This window comes from Paroedura picta, chromosome 11, assembly GCF_049243985.1.
Source record: "Paroedura picta isolate Pp20150507F chromosome 11, Ppicta_v3.0, whole genome shotgun sequence".
NCBI classification, from domain to species: domain Eukaryota; kingdom Metazoa; phylum Chordata; class Lepidosauria; order Squamata; family Gekkonidae; genus Paroedura; species Paroedura picta.
Genome location: NC_135379.1, coordinates 60,903,795 through 60,923,462, shown reverse-complemented (window position 1 = coordinate 60,923,462; position 19,668 = coordinate 60,903,795). Strand labels below are relative to the sequence as shown.

General features: G+C 45.0%; 1 protein-coding gene across 4 annotated transcripts in view; it reads right to left on the bottom strand.

The window, feature by feature from the left end:
* Positions 1-5,585: 5,585 nt before the first annotated feature.
* C11H7orf57 (chromosome 11 C7orf57 homolog) overlaps positions 5,586-19,668 on the bottom strand; it is a 30,350-nt gene continuing 16,267 nt past the window's right edge. For 3 of the 4 annotated variants that reach the window (XM_077302996.1, XM_077302994.1, XM_077302997.1), the window contains exons 8-10: positions 7,437-7,552; positions 6,937-7,084; positions 5,586-6,355 (exon numbers count right to left, since the gene is read on the bottom strand). In XM_077302996.1, the coding sequence (XP_077159111.1) occupies positions 6,313-6,355; positions 6,937-7,084; positions 7,437-7,552 (307 nt within the window). In that variant the 3' untranslated portion in view covers positions 5,586-6,312. The remainder of the gene's footprint in view (positions 6,356-6,936; positions 7,085-7,436; positions 7,553-19,668) is intronic. The other variant, XM_077302998.1, reaches the window with a different exon arrangement.

Below are 19,668 nucleotides of genomic sequence, written 5' to 3'. Positions count from 1 at the left end.
CTTGACCAAAAGTGGAGAGTGCAGAGGCTAAAAACTGCTCGTTCCTTACACTGATAATGCACTTCTCAATGCACCTGAAAAGCCGATTTTCCTGTCTCGCACAGGATAATTCCACTGCAAAAGACCCTTGGAAGTGCATTATCCAATATGTGAGGAATGAGCCTAGGTTTGGGTGTTGCATGAACAAGCACTGGTTTGCAGATACTGGAATTACAACATCGTGTCCCATGCACAGTTTCTGTTGGGTAGTCTTGAGATGTGGACAGCACAGATCAGCCAGCGATGCAAACCATGCAGGTTACAGCTTTCTGCCACAGAAGGAAGGAGGTACTGTGGATCTGGAGAGATCAGAAAAAGAGAGACAAAGAAGCAACCAGTGGGAAGAAGAAGCCATTGGGAGGAAGGGCTGATGTGGCTTCAAGACAACTCCTGCCTATACATTCTGCACAACATATCCCCAAGGGATAAGCAGCCATTGTGGAGACAACACATCTCCCCAGAGCTCCCTTTCCCTGTAGACGCCAATGCCGGCAAAAGCCTGCCCTAAAACCTTCTTATCATTCAAGGAAGCCGAAGCATTTTAACAGTGGCATCTCCATGGAGGTCCAAGTTTCTGCCATGTTGTTTACCATTTTTTCGCTTCTTATTCTTCCTGGCTTGGACAAATGCTCTGCCCCTCGCAGAACTGTCGGGATGCTGTGAGGGGATTAGAATCATAGAATGATAGAGTTGGAAGGGGCCAAAGGGGCTATTGAGTCAAACCCCATGTCCAATGCAGGATCGGCCTAAAGCAGTGGTCCCCAACCCCCGGTCCGGGGACCGGGACCGGTCTGTAGATCAGTCGGTACCGGGCCGCGGCTCCTCTTCATCCTCCTCACCGGCTGCTGCCTCGGGGGCTGCTCTGCTACTCTGCCACCGGCTCACCTTTGGTGCTCTCCGGCGGCCACCATGGCTGAGGCTCCCCCTTGGCATGGCACTGTGCAGCTGCTGCTGGCAGCGCCCTCCAGCGGGCGGCAGGAAGTCAGGAGCGCCAGTGGGAAAGCAAGCGGAAAGCAAGAGATGGCGGCGATGTCCCTTGGCAAAAGACTATCCCCCCGGGCCTCAGTAAAATTGTCAAGCGTTGACTGGTCCCCAGTGATAAAAATGTTGGGGACCAATGGCCTAAAGCATCCAGGATAAGTAGCTCTCCATCACTCAGTTAATAGACAACCCAGCATTTTACGTTTGAGGAAAGGACACTCCCCTGCATGTAACTCAGTTACAACTAAGAGTTAACTGCATTCTTTCTTTCTGACTTTCTTTATCCAAATCTTCCTCAACAGGGTATTTTCACAAGCATCATTTCCCATCAAATGCATGCAAGAGATTTCAGTAAATGAGCTTCCCTCTCTCTTCCTTAAGACATCTGTTTGCTGAAGTACAAAAATGGGAAAGCTTCTGACCTACCCCGAAGACTACTGTTGGCCTTTTCCGTCCCAGACCTTTTCCTTTCCTGCTGCAAATACTAGGTGTAGGAGTTCCAGTCCCCTCTTAAGTTTCTCTGGAGATAAACAGGAGCTGAGAGGCAAAAGGTTCAGCACAAGAGTCTTCCGTTCCTAAATAACTTAACAGGAAGCAAATTATTCTGAACAGACTCCAGCTAAAAGCCCTCTCAAGTGACTATCTTATTCGGAACTACAGAAGCAGCTCTTTAGTTACTTACTACAGTTGGTTTGTTGTTATAACACAGATTACCAGAGATGACCACATACCGTAAAAATATTCAGCCAGATGGTCAGAACCAGCTTGGTTCTGCCAAATGTTTGTGGTTTATTGAATGGACTTTCAGCTCCACCCCCCCATCGTTATTGTATGTTTATGGGATGCGTGTTGCCAGAAGGTATTTTGCTTGTTATGGTAAATCAGGTTAAGCCTTAGGTGAGGAGATCCCAGTCCTTGCCTGGAGGTGGGACCCAGTTTGTGTCTGACTCTGTTCTCTGTGGGTTGCCTGGAAGCAATAAGAGTCCAGCCAAATGACCTTGAGGCTGCAGCTGCTTCCCGTGTAAACTAATTCTCACAGAAACCCTCTTTGGCGCCCACTGTGTCGTAATGGAGTAATGGCCATGGTTCAAAGAAAATTATATTTTATTGCTCAGCTGCCTGTAAATATGTATCTCTCACTATATATGTATATTCTATGTTCCCTATATATGTGTATCCACTGTTTATTAAGAAGTTCAGCAGTGGAATAGGCTGCCTAAGGAGGTGGTGAGCTCCCCCTCACTGGTAGTCTTCAAGCAAAGGCTGGATGCACACTTTTCTTGGATGCTTTAGGATGCTTAGGGCTGATCCTGCGTTGAGCAGGGGGTTGGACTAGATGGCCTGTATGGCCCCTTCCAACTCTATGGTTCTGTCATTCTGTATAATATGTAATATGTAGCCTTTGTTGTTAGATAGGAGGCCTAACCAGAGTTGGGCCCTTTTGAATTATGTTGACAACTGACATTCCTGAGGGCAGAGCGCAGCATCATCATCATCATCATCATCATCATCATCATCATCATCATCATCATCATCATCATTATTTGGATTTATAGCCCGCCACTCCCCTAAGGCTTGTGGCGGGTAACAGCATATAAACCCTCCGGATAAAAACCCCTAATACATAAACACATCAGCAAACCCAACATGGCGACATTACCCAAGGAGACCAGAGATAGCCTGAAAGGACTGCAGAAGAGGGGGACCCATCTCACCAGGTGGCACCAGCCTCAGCCATAAGCCTGGTGGAAGAGCTCCGTTTTGCAGGACCTGCGGAATGCTGGTAAATCCCGCAGGGCCCGCAGCTCTTCCGGGAGCTCATTCCACCAGGCAGGGGCCAGGACCAAAAAGGTCCTGGCCCTGGTTGGAGCCAGACGCGCCTCCTGGGGGCCGGGAACCACCAACAAGTTAGTCCCTGCGGAGCATAAGGCCCTGCAGTGGCATAGGGCGTCAGACAGCCCCTCAAGTATGTGGGTCCCAGACCGCGGAGGGCCTTAAAGGTTAAAACCAAAACCTTGAACCTGATCCGGTTAGCAACTGTTAACCAATATAGCTGCCTCAGCACTGGCTGGATGTGGGTCCTCCAAGATGTTCCTGTGAGGACCCTACAGCTGCATTTTGCACCAGCTGCAATTTCTGGATCAGGCGCAAGGGTAGGCCCGCGTAGAGGGAGTTACAGAAATCTATTCTGGAGGTGACCGTTGCATGGATCACTCAAAACTATTATGAAATGTTTGTTTCATGTTGCATGCAGAATTTTCTGGCTTTGTGCTGTAGCTGCTACTGTAAATCCTTTGTTTCCTAATCCAAATGTGACTCATCAAATGTGTGAACTCCCATAAGGTCAGTGTTCCACCCTGTGACTAGGCTCTTACAAAATGCTATTTTACCAACATCTCTGCGGGGAAATCCTTCCTACAACTTGGCAGCATGATGCAAAAGATCAAGCTACACGTGACTGAGAGAGCTATCTCAGTCCCCTGCACAAACTCTATACTTTGGCTTGTTGTGAGTTTTCCGGGCTTTGTGGCTGTGGTCTGGTAGTTTTAGTCCCTGACTTCTTGCCAGTAATTATGGCTGGCATCTTCAGGGGTAGGACATGGTTAAGATGGGTGCAGCACAGAGATTCCCACGGAAAGGAGAGCAGCTCCGTGATATTGTTAACTACTCTTTCCAGTCGGGGGAGTTTCCGGAGCGGCTTAAGGAGGCAGTGGTCTGCCCGCTCCTGAAAAAAACATCGCTGGATCCACGGGACCCAGCCAACTACTGCCCGGTTGCGCATTTAACGTTCCTGGGAAAGGTGGTTGAAAGGGCCGCAGCGGACCAGCTCCTAGTGTTCCTGAAACTTCGGCACTCAATCCATACCAGGCTGGCTTCCGTCCTGGCCACGGGGTGTGGACTGTGCTGGTTGCCCTGACGGATGAACTCCATCGTGAGCTGGATCGAGGTGGCTCTGCTGTGTTAGTTCTGTTAGATCTGTCGGCCACATTTGATGTGGTCAACCAGGAACTACTAGCATGCCACCTCGCCGGGACAGGGATAAGGGGCACAGCATTACGCTGGATACGCTCCTTGCTCCTAACCCGGACCCAGAGGGTGGTGTTGGGGGATGAGCTATCGAGCTCGTTTGGGCTCCCCTGTGGAGTACCACAGGGCTCGGTGCTTTCCCCCACGCTTTTCAACATCTTCATGCGCCCTCTGGCCCAGCTGGTCAGGAGTTACGGCTTGGGTTGCCATCAGTATGCTGATGACACCCAGCTGTATCTCTTGATGGACGGCCGTCCTGATTCTCCCCTGGATCCGTTTGCCAGATGTTTGGAAGCAGTGACAGAATGGTTCGAGCAGAGTCGCCTAAAACTCAACCCTGCCAAGACGGAGGTCCTGTGGTTTGGGGGGAAGGGAGGAGATCAGGAAGCGCCATTACCCACCTTGGCCGGGATGCAACTGACCATCGTGCCGCAGGAATTTGGGGGTGACCTTGGATGCCTCGTTAACACTCCATCTTCGCCAGGCCCGGCTATTAGCACCCTACCTATCTCCTGACTACCTAGCCACCGTGATCCATGCGACGGTCACCTCCAGAATAGATTTCTGTAACTCGCTCTACGTGGGCCTACCTCTGCGCCTGATCCGGAAATTACAGCTGGTACAAAATGTGGCTGCTAGGGTCCTCACAATAACAGCTTGGAGGGCCCATGTACAACCTGTGCTGAGGCAGCTGCATTGGCTACCAATTGCTAGCCGGATCAGGTTCAAGGTTTTGGTTTTAACCTTGGTTTTAACCCAGCCCTCCGCTGTCTGGGACCCACATACTTGAGGGACTGCCTGGTGCCTTATGCCCCCCCTGCAGGGCGTTACACTCGGTGGGGACTAATTTATTGGTGGTTCCTCGCCCCCGGGAGGCGCGTCTGGCCTCGACCAGAGCCAGGGCCTTTTCGGTCCTGGCCCCCGCCTGGTGGAATGAGCTCCCGGAGGAGCTGCGGGCCCTGTGGGATTTGCCATCCTTCTGCAGGTCCTGCAAAACGGAGCTCTTCCACCAGACTTATGTTTGAGACCGGCGCCTCCCCTTTTTAGATCACCCCTCCCCTCTACATCTACATCAGCAGTGACCCCTGGTTTCCCGGATAGTTCCACCATCAAGTGGGGTGGGTTGGATGGGCTGGGGATTGTTTTTAGGTGTTTATTGTATTAGGGGTTTTATGGGTTTTTTACATGTTGTTACCTGCAACGAGCCTCAGGGGAGCTGGAAATCCAATAATAATAACAACAACAACAACAACAACAACAACAATAATAATCTTGCTGTGTCCCACCTCTGAAGATGCCAGCCAGTTATTGGCGAAAAGTCAGGGATTAAAACTACCAAACCATGGCCACACAGCCTGTTAACTCTGGCTGTGAAAGGCTATGTACTTTGGTTTGTTACGAAAAAAAAGGTTGGTTTTTTTTTGGGGGGGGGGGAATTCAGCTTGTTATGAAATACAACACTTCAAGGAAACAAAGTAAGCTATTATGAGGCTTCAGTGGCTTGGCAAATCTAACGATAGTAATTCAACAACAACTGCTTCTACTTTCTAGTGGCGTTTATTTAAACAGAATCCAAGTACTAAATTCAGTTGATATGATGGGGAGGTAGAAATCACAACAACAGAGGAATGGCATGAAAACTCTCAATACCAACTAATTCTGCAAAACAGCTTCAGTGATGATACACAGAGAGTTTTCAAATATATATCTTATTTACTCTCTTTGAGCGTGGACCGTCACTAAAATCTGACATTGACTTACCCCTTTCAATACTTTGAAACATTACAAAAATAGGGAGAGGCGTTAAAGGCTCAGCAATGCAAAGTGTGTTACTCAAAACAGGTCTGTTTTGTCCTGCCACGTTCTCTCCGGCACAGCAGACGGACGACTCGGGTCTCGCGCCCGCTGGGATGTTGCTGTTCGCTGGCTCCCTAGCTGATGGATGCGTCTCAAGGCTGGAAAGCAGGGATTAGGAAAAGTCAGTGGGGATGGGTTTCAAAAACAAGCAGTGTCTTAAGAGACAGGCGTACGATGGAAGGAAGGAAGGAAGCGTCCAGGCTGTGACCATTGCTGCTGTGGATCACTGGGCTGAATTCATTTCAGCTGCAACCTTGTTAAAGTAAACAGACGTGCATAATCTAACACACATCGCCATATAAAGAGAGACACCTGCTTCCTAAACTGCATTATGCTTTGTTGCCTTCTGTGATGTTCTGGAATTGCGACAGATTTTGGTTTGGTAACTATGAAGCGATCAGCATTTACTCATTGTCTGTTTGTGTTGATTCTAGCTGGGATGTCTCTGAATCTGCAATACAAGAGATAAGAGGGAAATGAGTACTTTTCCATTAAGCATGTCGGCAAGTGTCAGCGTCTCATAGTTGCAAAGCCCAAAACATACTGTTAATTTATACCGAACTACTGCTATTTTCCCAATGTATCTATACCCCCAAATTATCATTAATGGGAGTGAGGGATGTCTCCTCTTTAGGAACTCCTTATACCAAATGCAAAGAGTTTCTGAACTTGAAGTGCCTTAAAAATTCTGTTTTATAAGCTTTCATGTACTTGAAGGAAATGTAAAAAAACCTTTTGAGGTCTGTGAATGGCGGTGAGGTGGCTAGAGCCCCCTTCCCATGGTTGTGAACCACAGCCAATGAGATGAGAGGACAGTCAGAGGAGGAAATAAACTAGCAGCTATAAGCAAAGAAAAGGATTACCTATTAATGTGTAAACAGAATGAGTATTCATTTGAAGTCAAGTTTGAGTTAAAATATACATTCCTTTGTTTTTACAGTCCCTTGACAGTGAAAAGAAGCATGAATGTTTGGAAAGGGATGACTCTTAAGAGAGAGATGGGCAGTCAAGATAGGGGCGGGGGTCGCATACATTCGGAGTTTGAAGAGTGGCTTCTTAGGCTGGGTACCCATTTCAGGTCCAGACTGGGATCTAGGGTTTCTTTTGTATGACAATGTATGTTTCCTAGCTTTCGACCGCTTTTCTATTTTCTTCTGGTACTCACTTGGAAGAAGAGAATCTGCAAGAGACAAAGGAGAAGGAATTCTTCACAGTGCACATTCACGTGGACACTTTTCTTTGTGCCCGGCAAATACATTACCCCATCAGTTCTACATGACCTCTCCCAACTGAAACAAAATCCAAAGATCTTATCCTGGCAGAACCAAACAGATGGTTTGTGGCAGCAAAGAGTAAACGAAGAAGGTGTGAATGGAGGCCCCTGGTTTCTGTCGCTTGTCTACTGGGCCTTGTTGTGGCTTTAGGAGACTCATATGCCCAAGTCTAGCTTGATTGCTGATCTGCAGTGAGGACTGCAGCCCTTGCTACTATTGATCCCCAAAGGAAAGAAGAAAGGAATTGAGATACATTACCATTAGGCTGGGAATTCTTCTTTTCCCACTCATCACGCTGCTGTAGCCATTCGTCGCCATAGCCACTGCTGATCAGTTTACTAAAGTTTACAGGTTCGTTTTTTTTGTGCGCAGGCCTACGAGGAAAACATGAAGCACCAACTGAGTCAGAAAAGAAAAGATGGTAGTTGTCTTTTGTCCTCCTAGGAGAACCAAAGAATCTTTTCACCAATTCTTTTACTTAAAGGGCATGTTTAAAAAAACACTACAGTTTTCACTAGTCAAAATGGCTCATATGAGTTACAGACGTTGCCACTGGGAGCTGGAGTTAATTTATTTAACCAGTAGTTTCTTGATTCATTATTTTTCAACAATATTGAGATAAATAATGAGGGGAGGGGGAAGGAGGGCTGCTGTTAAGTACCAAGTAACTTGCAGAACTATTGGAATGAGGTGATAAAAAAATTGCAAACACCATCATCATGTGTCAAGGTTTATTTATTTATATTTTGATTTTTATATCGCCCCCCCCCCCCCACAAGTGGGCTCAGGGCAGTTTACAGCAGTAAAAAATAAGTTAAAAACGCAATTCAACCTCTCCTTTTCCTCTTATGGCTTTTCTGTCTCATACCAAGCTTATCACAGGGGAAGTAGTCGAGAGAGGAGTGGGGGAGGCTCATGTGATTTCTCATGGAGTACACTGCATACGTTGTGGGAGTCTGCTGCTATATATCGTTTTTAATGTTAGCTACAAGACCCATTCATACCAAAGTATTCCTCATTCCTATGTACAGGCATAAAAGTTGGACAGGAAAAAAGAGGAGTTAGTTCTTATATGCCGGTTTTCTCTACCAGGAAACTCCAAGCGGCTTACAATCACCTTCCCTTTTCTCTCCCCACAACAGACAGACACCCTGTGAGGGAGGCGAGGCTGAGAGAGCCCTGATATTACTGCTTGGTTAGAATAGCTCTATCAGTGTTGTGGCAAGCACAAATTATATCATTAATAAACAAATTAAAGAGCATAGCGGCCAAGACACATCCTTGTTTGATTACTTTTCTGATTGGAATATCCTTTGTTAGAGATCCTGATGGTCCCACTTTAATTTTTGCCAATGTGTCAGTATGTAATTGGCAAAAAAGGTACAAAAGACGCTTATCCAAATTTGTCCTGTCTAGTTTCTGCCAAAGCCTCTCCCTATCGATTGAGTAAAAGGCTGCTGCTAAGTCAACAAAAGCCACATATAAAGCTTTGGTTGGACCGTTCATTCCAGAAGCAGTCAGATGGTAAAGAGTTTGGCAGTGATCTATTGTGGAATGTCCTATTATGAACCCTGCTTGGCTCTTAATCAGCCAAGATGGCGGCGGCGGTGAGGAGATAACTCAGCGGACAACTCTTTCGGGGAAGTATTTTATCTTTCATTGTTGTTGTTAGGTGCGAAGTCGTGTCCGACCCATCGCGACCCCATGGACAATGATCCTCCAGGCCTTCCTGTCCTCTACCATTCCCTGGAGTCCATTTAATTTTGCACCTACTGCTTCAGTTACTCCATCTAGCCACCTCATTCTCTGTTGTCCCCTTCTTCTTTTGCCCTTGATCACTCCCAGCATCAGGCTCTTCTCCAGGGAGTCCTTCCTTCTCATGAGGTGGCCAAAGTATTTGAGTTTCATCTTCAGGATCTGGCCTTCTAAGGAGCAGTCCGGGCTGATTTCCTCTAGAACTGACCGGTTTGTTTGCCTTGCAGTCCAAGGGACTCGCAAGAGTCTTCTCCAGCACCAGAGTTCAAAAGCCTCAATTCTTTGCCATAGCTTTCCTCGCCAGGAGCAAGCGTCTTTTAATTTCTTTGCTGCAGTCCCCATCTGCAGTGATCTTGGAGCCCAGGAAAATAAAATCTGTTACTATCTCCATTTCTTCCCCATCTATTTTCCAGGAATTGAGAGGGCCGGATGCCATGATCTTTGTTTTCTTGATGTTGAGTTTCAAGCCAACTTTTGCACTCTCCTCCTTCACCCGCATGAACAGGCTCTTTAGTTCCTCTTCACTTTCTGCCATTAGAGTGGTATCATCTGCATATCTGAGGCTGTTGATATTTCTCCCGGCAATCTTGATCCAAATTTGTGACTCTTCTAATCCCGCCTTTCTCATGATGTGCTCCGCATACAAGTTAAATAGGCAAGGCGACAGTATACAGCCTTGCCGAACTCCTTTCTCAATTTAGAACCAATCAGTGATTCCATGTTCAGTTCTCACTGTTGCTTCTTGACCTGCATATAAATTTCTCAAGAGACAAATAAGATGCTCTGGTATTCCCATCTCTTTAAGAACCTGCCACAATTTGTTGTGCTCCACACAATCAAAGGCTTTAGCATAGTCAATGAAGCAGAAGTAGATGTTCTTCTGGAACTCCCTAGCTTTCTCCATGATCCAGCGTATGTTGGCAATTTGATCTCTAGTTTCTCTGCCTCTTCGAAATCCTGCCTGTACTTCTGGAAGTTCTCGGTCCACATATTGCTGGAACCTAGCTTGTAGGATTTTGAGCATAACTTTGCTAGCATGAGAAATGAGTGCAATGGTGCGGCAGTTTGAACATTCTTTGGCACTGCCCTTCTTTGGGATTGGAATGTAAACTGACCTTTTCCAATCCTGTGGCTATTGTTGAGTTTTCCAAATTTGCTGGCATATTGAGTGTAGCACTTTTACTGCATCGTCTTTTAAGATTTTGAATAGTTCAACTGGAATGCTGTCACCACCACTAGCTTTATTGTTGCTCAGACTTCCTAAGGCCCATTTGACTTCACATTCCAGGATGTCTGGCTCCAGGTCAGTAACTACCCCACTGTGGTCATCAGGGATGTTAAGCTCGCTCTTGTATAGTTTTTCTGTATAATTTTGCCACCTTTTTTAAATCTCTTCTGCTTCTGTGAGGTCCTTACCATTTTGGTCCTTTATCATACCCATCTTTGCATGAAACGTTATCTTCATATCTCCAATTTTCTTGAAAAGATCTCTGGTCCTCCCCATTCTATTGTTTTCTTCTATTTGTTTGCACTGTTCATTTAAGAAGGCATTCTTATTTCTTCTAGCTTTTCTCTGGAATTCTGCATTCAATTGGGTGTATCTTTCTCTTTCTCCCTTGCCTTTCACTTCCCTTCTCTCCTTAGCTATTTGTAAAGCTTCCTCAGACAGCCATTTTGATTTCTTGCATTTCTTTTTCTTTGGGATGGTTTTAGTTGCTACCTCTTGTACAATGTTGCGAACCTCCGTCCATAGTTCTTCAGGCACTCTGTCTATCAGATCTAATTCCTTAAATCTATTTGTCACCTCTACTGTATATGATTTAGTTCATACCTGAGTGGCCTAGTGCTTTTCCCTACTTTCTTCAATTTAAGCCTAAATTTTGCAACAAGAAGCTCATGATCTGAACCACAATCAGCTCCTAGTCTTGTTTTTATTGACTGTATAGAACTTCTCCATCTTTGGCTGCAGAGCACATAGTGAATCTGATTTCTGTGTTGACCGTCTGGTGGTGTCCATGTGTAGAGTCGTCTCTTGGGTTGTTGGAAAAGAGTTTTTGCTATGACCATTGTATTCTCTTGACAAAATTCTACCAGCCTGTGCCCTGCTTCATTTTGTACTCCAAGGCCAAACTTGCCTGTTATCCTGGTTATCTTTTGGCTTCCTACTTTATCATTCCAATCCCCCATGATTTTTTTGCGTTGCTTCTAGAAGGCGTTGTAGGGCTTCATAGAATTGATCAACTTCATCCTCTTCAGCATCAGTGGTTGGGGCATAGACCTGGATTATTGTGATGTTGAATGGTTTGCCTAGGATTCGAACTGAAATAATTCTGTCATTTTGGGGATTGTATCCCAAGACTGCTTTTCCTACTCTCTTATTGATTATGAAGGCTACTGCATTTCTTCTGAGAGATTCTTGCCCACAGTAGTATACCTGATGGTCATCTGAATTAAATTCACCCATTCCTGTTCATTTTAGTTCACTGATTCCTAAAATGTCGATGTTCAGTCTTGTCATTTCTTGCTTAACCACATCCAGCTTGCCTTGATTCATTGATCTGACATTCCAGGTTCCTATGGAATAAAAATCTTTATAGCATCGGACTGTCTTTTCGCCACCAGTTACTTTCACAACTGAGCGTCCTTTCGGCTTTGGCCCAGCCGCTTCATTCATTCTGGCGCTACTCTTACTAGCCGTCTGCTCATCCCCAGTAGCGTATTGGACACCTTCTGACCTGAGGGGCTCATCTTCCGGCATCATATCTTTTTGCCTTTTGAACTTGTCCATAGGGTTTTCATGGCAAAGATACTGGAGTGGTTTGCCATTTCCTTCTCCAGTGGATCACCTTTTGTCAGAGCTCTCAGCTATGACCTGTCCGTCTTGGGTGGCCCTGCACGGCATAGCCGTGGCAAGGCAGCGATCCTTGAAGGGAGTGTCTCCAGTACAAAATATTAAAAACCTGCAAGTTTAAGGATATGCAAACAATAAAGAAAGAAGGAGTAGAAATTCAATGGTTAGAGTACAACCAATTATTATCTAGATTTAAAGCAGAGTTTCAGCAACCGTTAAATCCAGAGGCTCCAATACCAGAATTTGAAAGCTCGCGATTGGTCCCTTGCTGCCGGACTTGCAACGAAGCGCCTCCCGATCCGCCCCCCCCTTGGCTGCGCTTGCGGAAGCCTCGCCGCTGCCATCCTTTCACCTGCTGTCCAACAGCCAGCTCCCCGCCGCCCACCCAGCGCCCGTACCCGTCGCCCCGCAGCCACCTGCCGCAGCCCCGCACTTCCCAACGCCTTCAAGAGCTCAGCTGCGCCCGGGAGCGCCCGCTGCCGCCACAGGAACATGTGCCCGCCTCCGCAATCCCGCCCACCATGCCACGAGAAGAATGCCGCCGCCGACCCGTCCTCCAGCGCATGAGAGCCCCAACCCACCCACACGTCGTCGAACCTCGCCCGGCCACCCCGGAGGACCTGCGCCGAGCCCGCTGCCTGCCTCCTGGCCTCCGACGACAGCTCCATACAGCCCGCGCCGTCTTCATCCCGGACGTCCCCACCTCAGGTAGGCCGCGACCACTCGCCACCAATTCATCGCCCACTCTCCGCCCGCCCTCCGAGCCCTCCCCATTGCGCCGCGACAATCCTGCACCCCGCTACCGCCCGCTGTCTTAGTTACAGCGTGCTCTATTTCTAGTAGAGAAATATACCTCTACTAGTCCCGCCTCACTATATGCTGTCTTTGTAGACTTCAAAGCAGTATTTTACTCTGTTTCCAGAGCTCATCTCTGGGAAAAGCTAGAGTCCACTTCAATTGATGGAAGGCTTATGATTCTTATTAGATCTTTATACCAGAACACGGCTCTTAGGGTAAGATGTACCAAACAAGGACATTTAACTGACCCAATTAATACCTTCAAAGGGGTCAAGCAATTCTGTGTCTTAGCCCCTGCACTTTTTAGCTTCTATATAAATGATTTGATCCAAGTGTTTCAACATTCAGACTTGTATCCACCAATGTTAGCTGGTTGCCCAATCCCTATACTGCTTTATGCCGATGATGTTGTTCTTTTTTCAAGAATTCCCATAGGGATTAGACGAATGCTTAAAAAACTTGCCCTACATTGTGAAAAAGAACTTCTCGAAATTAACAACCAGAAAACCAAGGCCATGGCATTTGGCAAACATTCAAAATCTAGAACATGGATGCTAAACGGGCACAAAATTGAACAAGTAACCAAATTTAAATATTTAGGTGTATATATTCAAACCTCTGGAGCCAAGAGCATCCATTATTCATCTACATCAGAACTAGGGCAAAGATCAGCAAATAACATACTTAAATTCTATAGAACAAAGGGCAGATTCTTTATACCAGCAGCCCTGAAACTATACTCTGCTAAATCTTTAGCCCAACTCACTTATGGTACATTTTTGGGCGCTCCAATACCTCATACTATCAAGCTTGAAAGGGTCCAGTCTAAATTCCTTCGGGCCCTCCTCCAACTTCTATGATTTGTAACTAACTCCATGGTGCATCTGGAAACAGGAATGTTAATGGTCCAAGACAAAATCTGTCTGTCAGCAATAGGAATGTGGCTGAAATTAATACGTAATCCACAGGGTATAGCTTCTTTAACCCTGAATGACAGCTTCCAATCAACTTGGACTAAGGCTGTCCACAGATGAATCCAAAGTCTGGGCTTCTCCATACACTCATTATCCACATTAGCTCATGATCAAGCTGCATCATTAGTTAAGTAGCTGATATGGGACAATCAACGTCAACTGGACCTGAGTAAAGCTCCAACTTTTTTGGCCCCAGTTAAAATAAGATATGTTCTGGCCCCTGCCACTTATCTGTCTCAGCTGGTAATAAGTAAACAAAGAAGGGCATTTACCCTTGAAAGATGCTGTTTTGCCTTCAGCTCTTGTAGAGGGTCGCTATAAGAACATTCCCCTTACACTAGAATAATAGAATCACAGAGTTGGAAGGATCCATACAGGCCATCTAGTCCAACCCCCTGCTCAACGCAGGATCAGCCCAAAGCATCCTAAAGCATCCAAGAAAAGTGTGTATCCAACCTTTGCTTGAAAACTGCCAGTGAGGGGGAGTTCACCACCTCCTTAGGCAGCCTATTCCACTACTGAACTAATCTGACTGTGAAATTTTTTTCCTGATATCTAGCCTATATTGTTGTACTTGTAGTTTAAACCCATTACTGCATGTCCTTTCCTCTGCAGCCAATAGGAACAGCATCCTGCCCTCCTCCAAATGACAACCTTTCAAATACTTAAAGAGGGCTATCATGCCCCCTCTCAACCTCCTTTTCTCCAGGCTGAACATTCCCAAGTCCCTCAACCTATCTTCATAGGGCTTGGTCCCTTGGCCCCAGATCATCCTCGTCGCTCTTCTCTGTACCCTTTCAATTTTATCTACGTCCTTCTTGAAGTGAGGCCTCCAGAACTGCACACAGTACTTCAGGTGTGGTCTGACCAGTGCCATATACAATGGAACTATGACATCTTGTGATTTTGATGTGATGCCCCTGTTGATACAGCCCAAAATGGCATTCGCCTTTTTTACCGCTGCATCACACTGCCTGCTCATGTTTAGTTTACAATCCACAAGTACCCCAAAGTCTCGTTCACACACAGTGTTACCTAGAAGCGTATCCCCCATCCAGTAGGCATGCTTTCCATTTTTCTGACCCAGATGCAGAACTTTACACTTATCTTTATTAAATTGCATCTTGTTCTCATTTGCCCATTTTTCCATTGTGTTCAGATCTCGTTGAACTCTGTCTCTATCTTCTGGAGTATTTGCCAGTCCTCCCAATTTGGTGTCATCTGCAAACTTGATGAATAGTCCTTCCACCCCCTCATCTAGATCATTAATAAATATGTTAAAAAGTACTGGACTGAGCACCGAGCCCTGAGGTACCCTGCTACTCACCTCCCTTAATGAGACAATGTTTTTGTGGGAGTGGTGAATGATACAAGAGAGCATATACTGTTCCACTGCCCTGCTTATGTAGACATTCTCAGCAACTTGATTTAATCACTTCTTAAAAAGTTGCCAGAACATCATGATGTAGATCGAGGAAAGAGGCTGCTAAGTGATGAATTCCCCCATATGACAACTCAGCTGGCTATGTTTTGTGCTGCTGCCATCAAAAACTTTAAAGTAGCATAGTTTTAAGTTCTATTTTATGATCTGTTTTAAATTGTATTATATTAAATGACCATATTCTTTTGGTCTCTGATGTAATGACTTCATAGAACTTGGTCTGAACGACTGTAATAAAGTTTGATTGATTGATTGATTGATTGATTGATTGAACCCCGCTTGGTGTGAAAAGACTATTATTTTTATCGACCCAGTCTTCCTGTTTTTTTTAAGTAAAAATTTACCATAGATCTTAGAAGATATGTTTAATAAGCTAACTCGGGGGTAGTCAAACTGCGGCCCTCCAGATGTCCATGGACTACAATTCCCAGAAGCCCCTGCCAGCGAATGCTGGCAGGGGCTTCTGGTAATTGTAGTCCATGGACATCTGGAGGGCCGCAGTTTGACTACCCCTGAGCTAACTGGATGGTAATTGCGTGGGTCTGTTTTATCCCCTTTTTTATGTATTGGGACTACAATACTTGTCTTCCAACCTTCTGGGAATTTACCTGTGTTGTTAATTTGTGTAAATACCTTGGCTAAGATTGGAGACCACCAGTCAGGAAAGGCTTTAAAGAAGTCAGAGGGTAGCAGATCTTCCCTGGGTGATTTGCCTGAAGCCAGCACTGAAATTATATCTCTGACCTCTGTTGCTGTCACTGGGGCCCATAAGGGAAGACTTGACATTTCAGTACCCTGTGGACTGCCATCTGTCCCTGAGCACTGGGATAAGTGGCTTGCAGTTCCAAAGTTTTTTGAAAAGTGATCGAATCAAGTGTTTGCAGAGATTTGAGCTTCCAGTTGCTGATCAAATTTCCTCAGACCAGGAGCTATCAAACCCTAGAAGCGTGCCTCATTTTCTCTTTAGCTATCTCTAATTCCTTCCACATACCTTTTGCATAATCTGTTTTTTTTCTTTTTGATCAGTTTTTTAAATTGTACTTTCAACTTAGCTGCCCTTAGCATGTTAGATTCACTCTTATCTGGTCTATCTCAGGCTCTTTATTAATTTCATTTGAAGCTCTCTGCACTCTTGATCAAACCAATTGTTCTTCGAATTTTGCACAGCCCTTATAGGTTTGTTGCTACTGAACTGAGGTTTGAAGAACCTAAATATCTGATCCAAATTCAATAAAGCTTCGGAATCAGCCTGTAACAGGGCTCAGCAGAAGGATTTCAGCTCTACATTATTCAAGACCTGAGATGCATTTACTCAGACTACTTGGTTTTCCTGTGTTTGGAAAGACCTTCATCTGCCAGGCCAGGCAATCTTGGGTTGAAAAAATCATTATTAAATTTCAGGAGTAGCTTTAAATCATGGTGATCACTAAATGCATTATCCAACACCTCAAAGGACAAAACCTTAGGTAACAGATCAGGAGAGCGGGCAATATAGTCGACTGTACTTGCTCGATGAGCAGCTAGATAAGTAAAACAACCTCTAGAACTATCAAGTTCAGAACCGTGCAGAATGTACAGATTGAAAAGAGAAAGTAACTCTAGAAATCGAAGACCGGCCTTATTATTTCATAGAATCATAGCGTTGGAAGGGGGCATACAGGCCATCTAGTCCAACCCCCTGCTCAACGCAGGATCAGCCCTAAGCATTCTAAAGCATCTTGTGAGGATCGGTTAGCATGTGATGCTATCTGGTTGCTCACCCTCACTTGATCAGAATGCCCACAAGATCCAATCCTTGCATTAAAGTCCCCTCCCAATATAAGTTGGGCACCAGGAAACCGATGAATTAAGGATTCAAGAAGCTGGTACAACTGGTCCCATAAATCACCAGTCTCCTGGTTCGCCAAACGGGGTGGAATATAAATGTTTCTACACAGAAAAGTTCCTAAACAGTGGTCCTTAACCAATAACCAATATCAAACCCCTCCTGCTTCAGATCTTCTACCTCCACATTAAGATCCACTGATATTAGTAGAGCCAATCCCCCACCACCACAACCTTTGGAACTGATCTTTACTGCTGGGTTGGTATATCCACTCAAGGACAGGGTATCTGGTTCCCTCACCCAAGTCTCCTGTAAAAATAAAATATGGAAATCATTCAGGAATTTTGGGAAATCTCAATTGTAAAATTTGTTTCGCCAGCCAGGTTCCAGGAGAGCAACTTTAGTTGTCAATTGTCCTCCACTATTTTATCTAATTCCCCCTCATGATCTAAAACTATACAACCATTCCTAGGCCTGCTTTCCTGTTCAGTACTTTCCCCAATATTAGCCATTGGGCATAAGTCCTTCAGCTCGCATGGCCGCTGGTGATCAGCTAGTGAGCTGCCGGTGGGAGTTTCAAGGATGAATGAAACTTTATATAGAGTGTTGAGGAGACTGGAAATGAAGGTTTATCATCCAATTCATCAGGATTTGTAGCAGGGGTGGTTTCCAGAATTGGGGAAGAGATACCTTTAGCTTCATCTTGGGTGATATCCTATGTCCACAGGAGCTTCAACCTTAAATCATTTAATCTGATGGTAATTGCTTGTTGTTCACAGTATGGTAAATTAGCAAAAGAATTAAGGAGGTCCTCCTCGATGGAGTTGTCTAGTTGGACCGCCTCCAGTGAGGCTGGGCATTGCTCCATTGGTTCGGGCCAGTCATTCATGTCCTGGGTAGACACCTCTTTTAGAGTCTTTCCACTATTTGCTTTGGTTCTCCTCAGATGTAAATTTGGGCACAGGGGTAATACAGTCATATTGGCAAAAACTCTAACTGGGCAAATCCCTTTACGTTCCAAGTCAGATTTGGAGTGTAAAATTAGTGAGGGTATACTTGAGGAGCTGAAGGTAAGAATAATTTTTTTTTGCTTGATGCAAATAATTGATGGTATCAATCTTTAGGAGGTCTACTGAATCATGGTTCATCTTTTTTTTTTTTTTTATTCAGTTTTTATTGTTATTTGTTCTTATAAAAAGCATTTACAGAAAAGCAAAAAACAAAAACAGAAAAGCAAAAAACAGAAAAAGCGACCAGCTGATAAGTGTCATCAATACACGTATATCATACTTGATGTAGTCTGATATTATCTCAAGAGATATATAGTCAGTTCCCATTACATATTGGTCCTACTCTAACAGTTACTGCTGTCTTTCTTAAGAAAGTCCAAATAATCACTCCAATCATGGTTCATCTTTAATAAGACTCTCAGGCGATTAATTACCTGGTATTCTGAATTCCAGGGTATAGGTAGTCCCTTATAATGGGAGATGGTTAGGCAAACTTTGTGCAGTTGTAAAATTAAGTTCTGAGATTGTTTATTGCTGCACGACAGCCTGACTTCCATACCCATATTACTGGCAGCATTAGTGCAATTCCCAACACTGTCCTTCAGTATGCCATCAGATACGGATCCTGAAAATTGGCCTCTTGTGATAGAAGGGTCCAGGTTTTGTTTGTTACAGGCCAAATTGCCACTGGTCAGTTTCCCAACCTGCTGGGAAATACAATTCAATTGCTTAGTTATCCAATTAATTCTATTAAAGATGAGTTCCACTGTTCTTGCAATCAATGCAGATTGATAACGCCGACACTCCCACACTTCTCAGTTGCACTCTCCAGCTGCGTATCAATGGTAGCGTCCCTTGCTTCCTCCTGTAAAAGGGCCGCTTTTTCCGGAGACAGGATATCAGCAGCACTCACCTTCAAATTCCCAGCTTTCTCAAGTCCATCATCCAACAAGGGGAGGTAGTGAGTATGGTAAATGTTTGTATGGTAAATATGTTGTTATTGGTATTGTTAGTATTTGAAGTGAAAAAATTGTCAATTCTCTTCTGCTTGCTCAAGGGTAAATAACCAGGTTCCTCAATGGCTCTCAATGGCCCTTTGTTTACTGTATGTAACTTATAAAAATATCCAAAGGCTTCAGTGCAAACTCTGAGCAAATATTGAATAGGTTTTTTCACAAATTGCCTGACACCACTCCCTGAGCTCCCTGCACATTGTTATAATTAAGTTTGATTGCTGTCCTCTTATCCTAGCCAAGTTTAGCAGCACTTAAACAAACTTAATGTCAGGAGATAGAAGGTTCCTCGCTTTCCAAATGCTTCCCAAGCTTGTAGGGTACACAGATGAATCTTTGGGCGATAACAGACGATAAAAGACCCAAACTTGGCTGACAATACAGAAATTACTTCAAATAACTACTGTAATAGTGGGTCAGACAGCCCAGACAGACTTCACTGTTAAAAGATAAAAGCTGATTAAAATAATATAGCTAATTAAAAAATAGCGTAGGCAGACCTCTAACAATGCTGCTGCTGCTCTGTCTCCATCTTAGCCAATATGAACAGAGGAGCAAATCTCCACACCAAATGACTTAATTTCACCCATTATGAAGAAAAATAACATGACGGATGGATCTTCAGGTAGGGAAGCAACAAGAAACACCTATGTTAAGTACATCTGAGAGTAGGAGATTATGGATCCAAAATTACCCAGCTCATGAGCATTCCACTCAACACACTCCAAAAGCCCCCCTTTTAGGGGGGGCGCCTGTCACCTTCACAAACCATCCCACCATTGCTAGGTGGTCCAACAAACTCCCTGCCTGATACACTAACCAA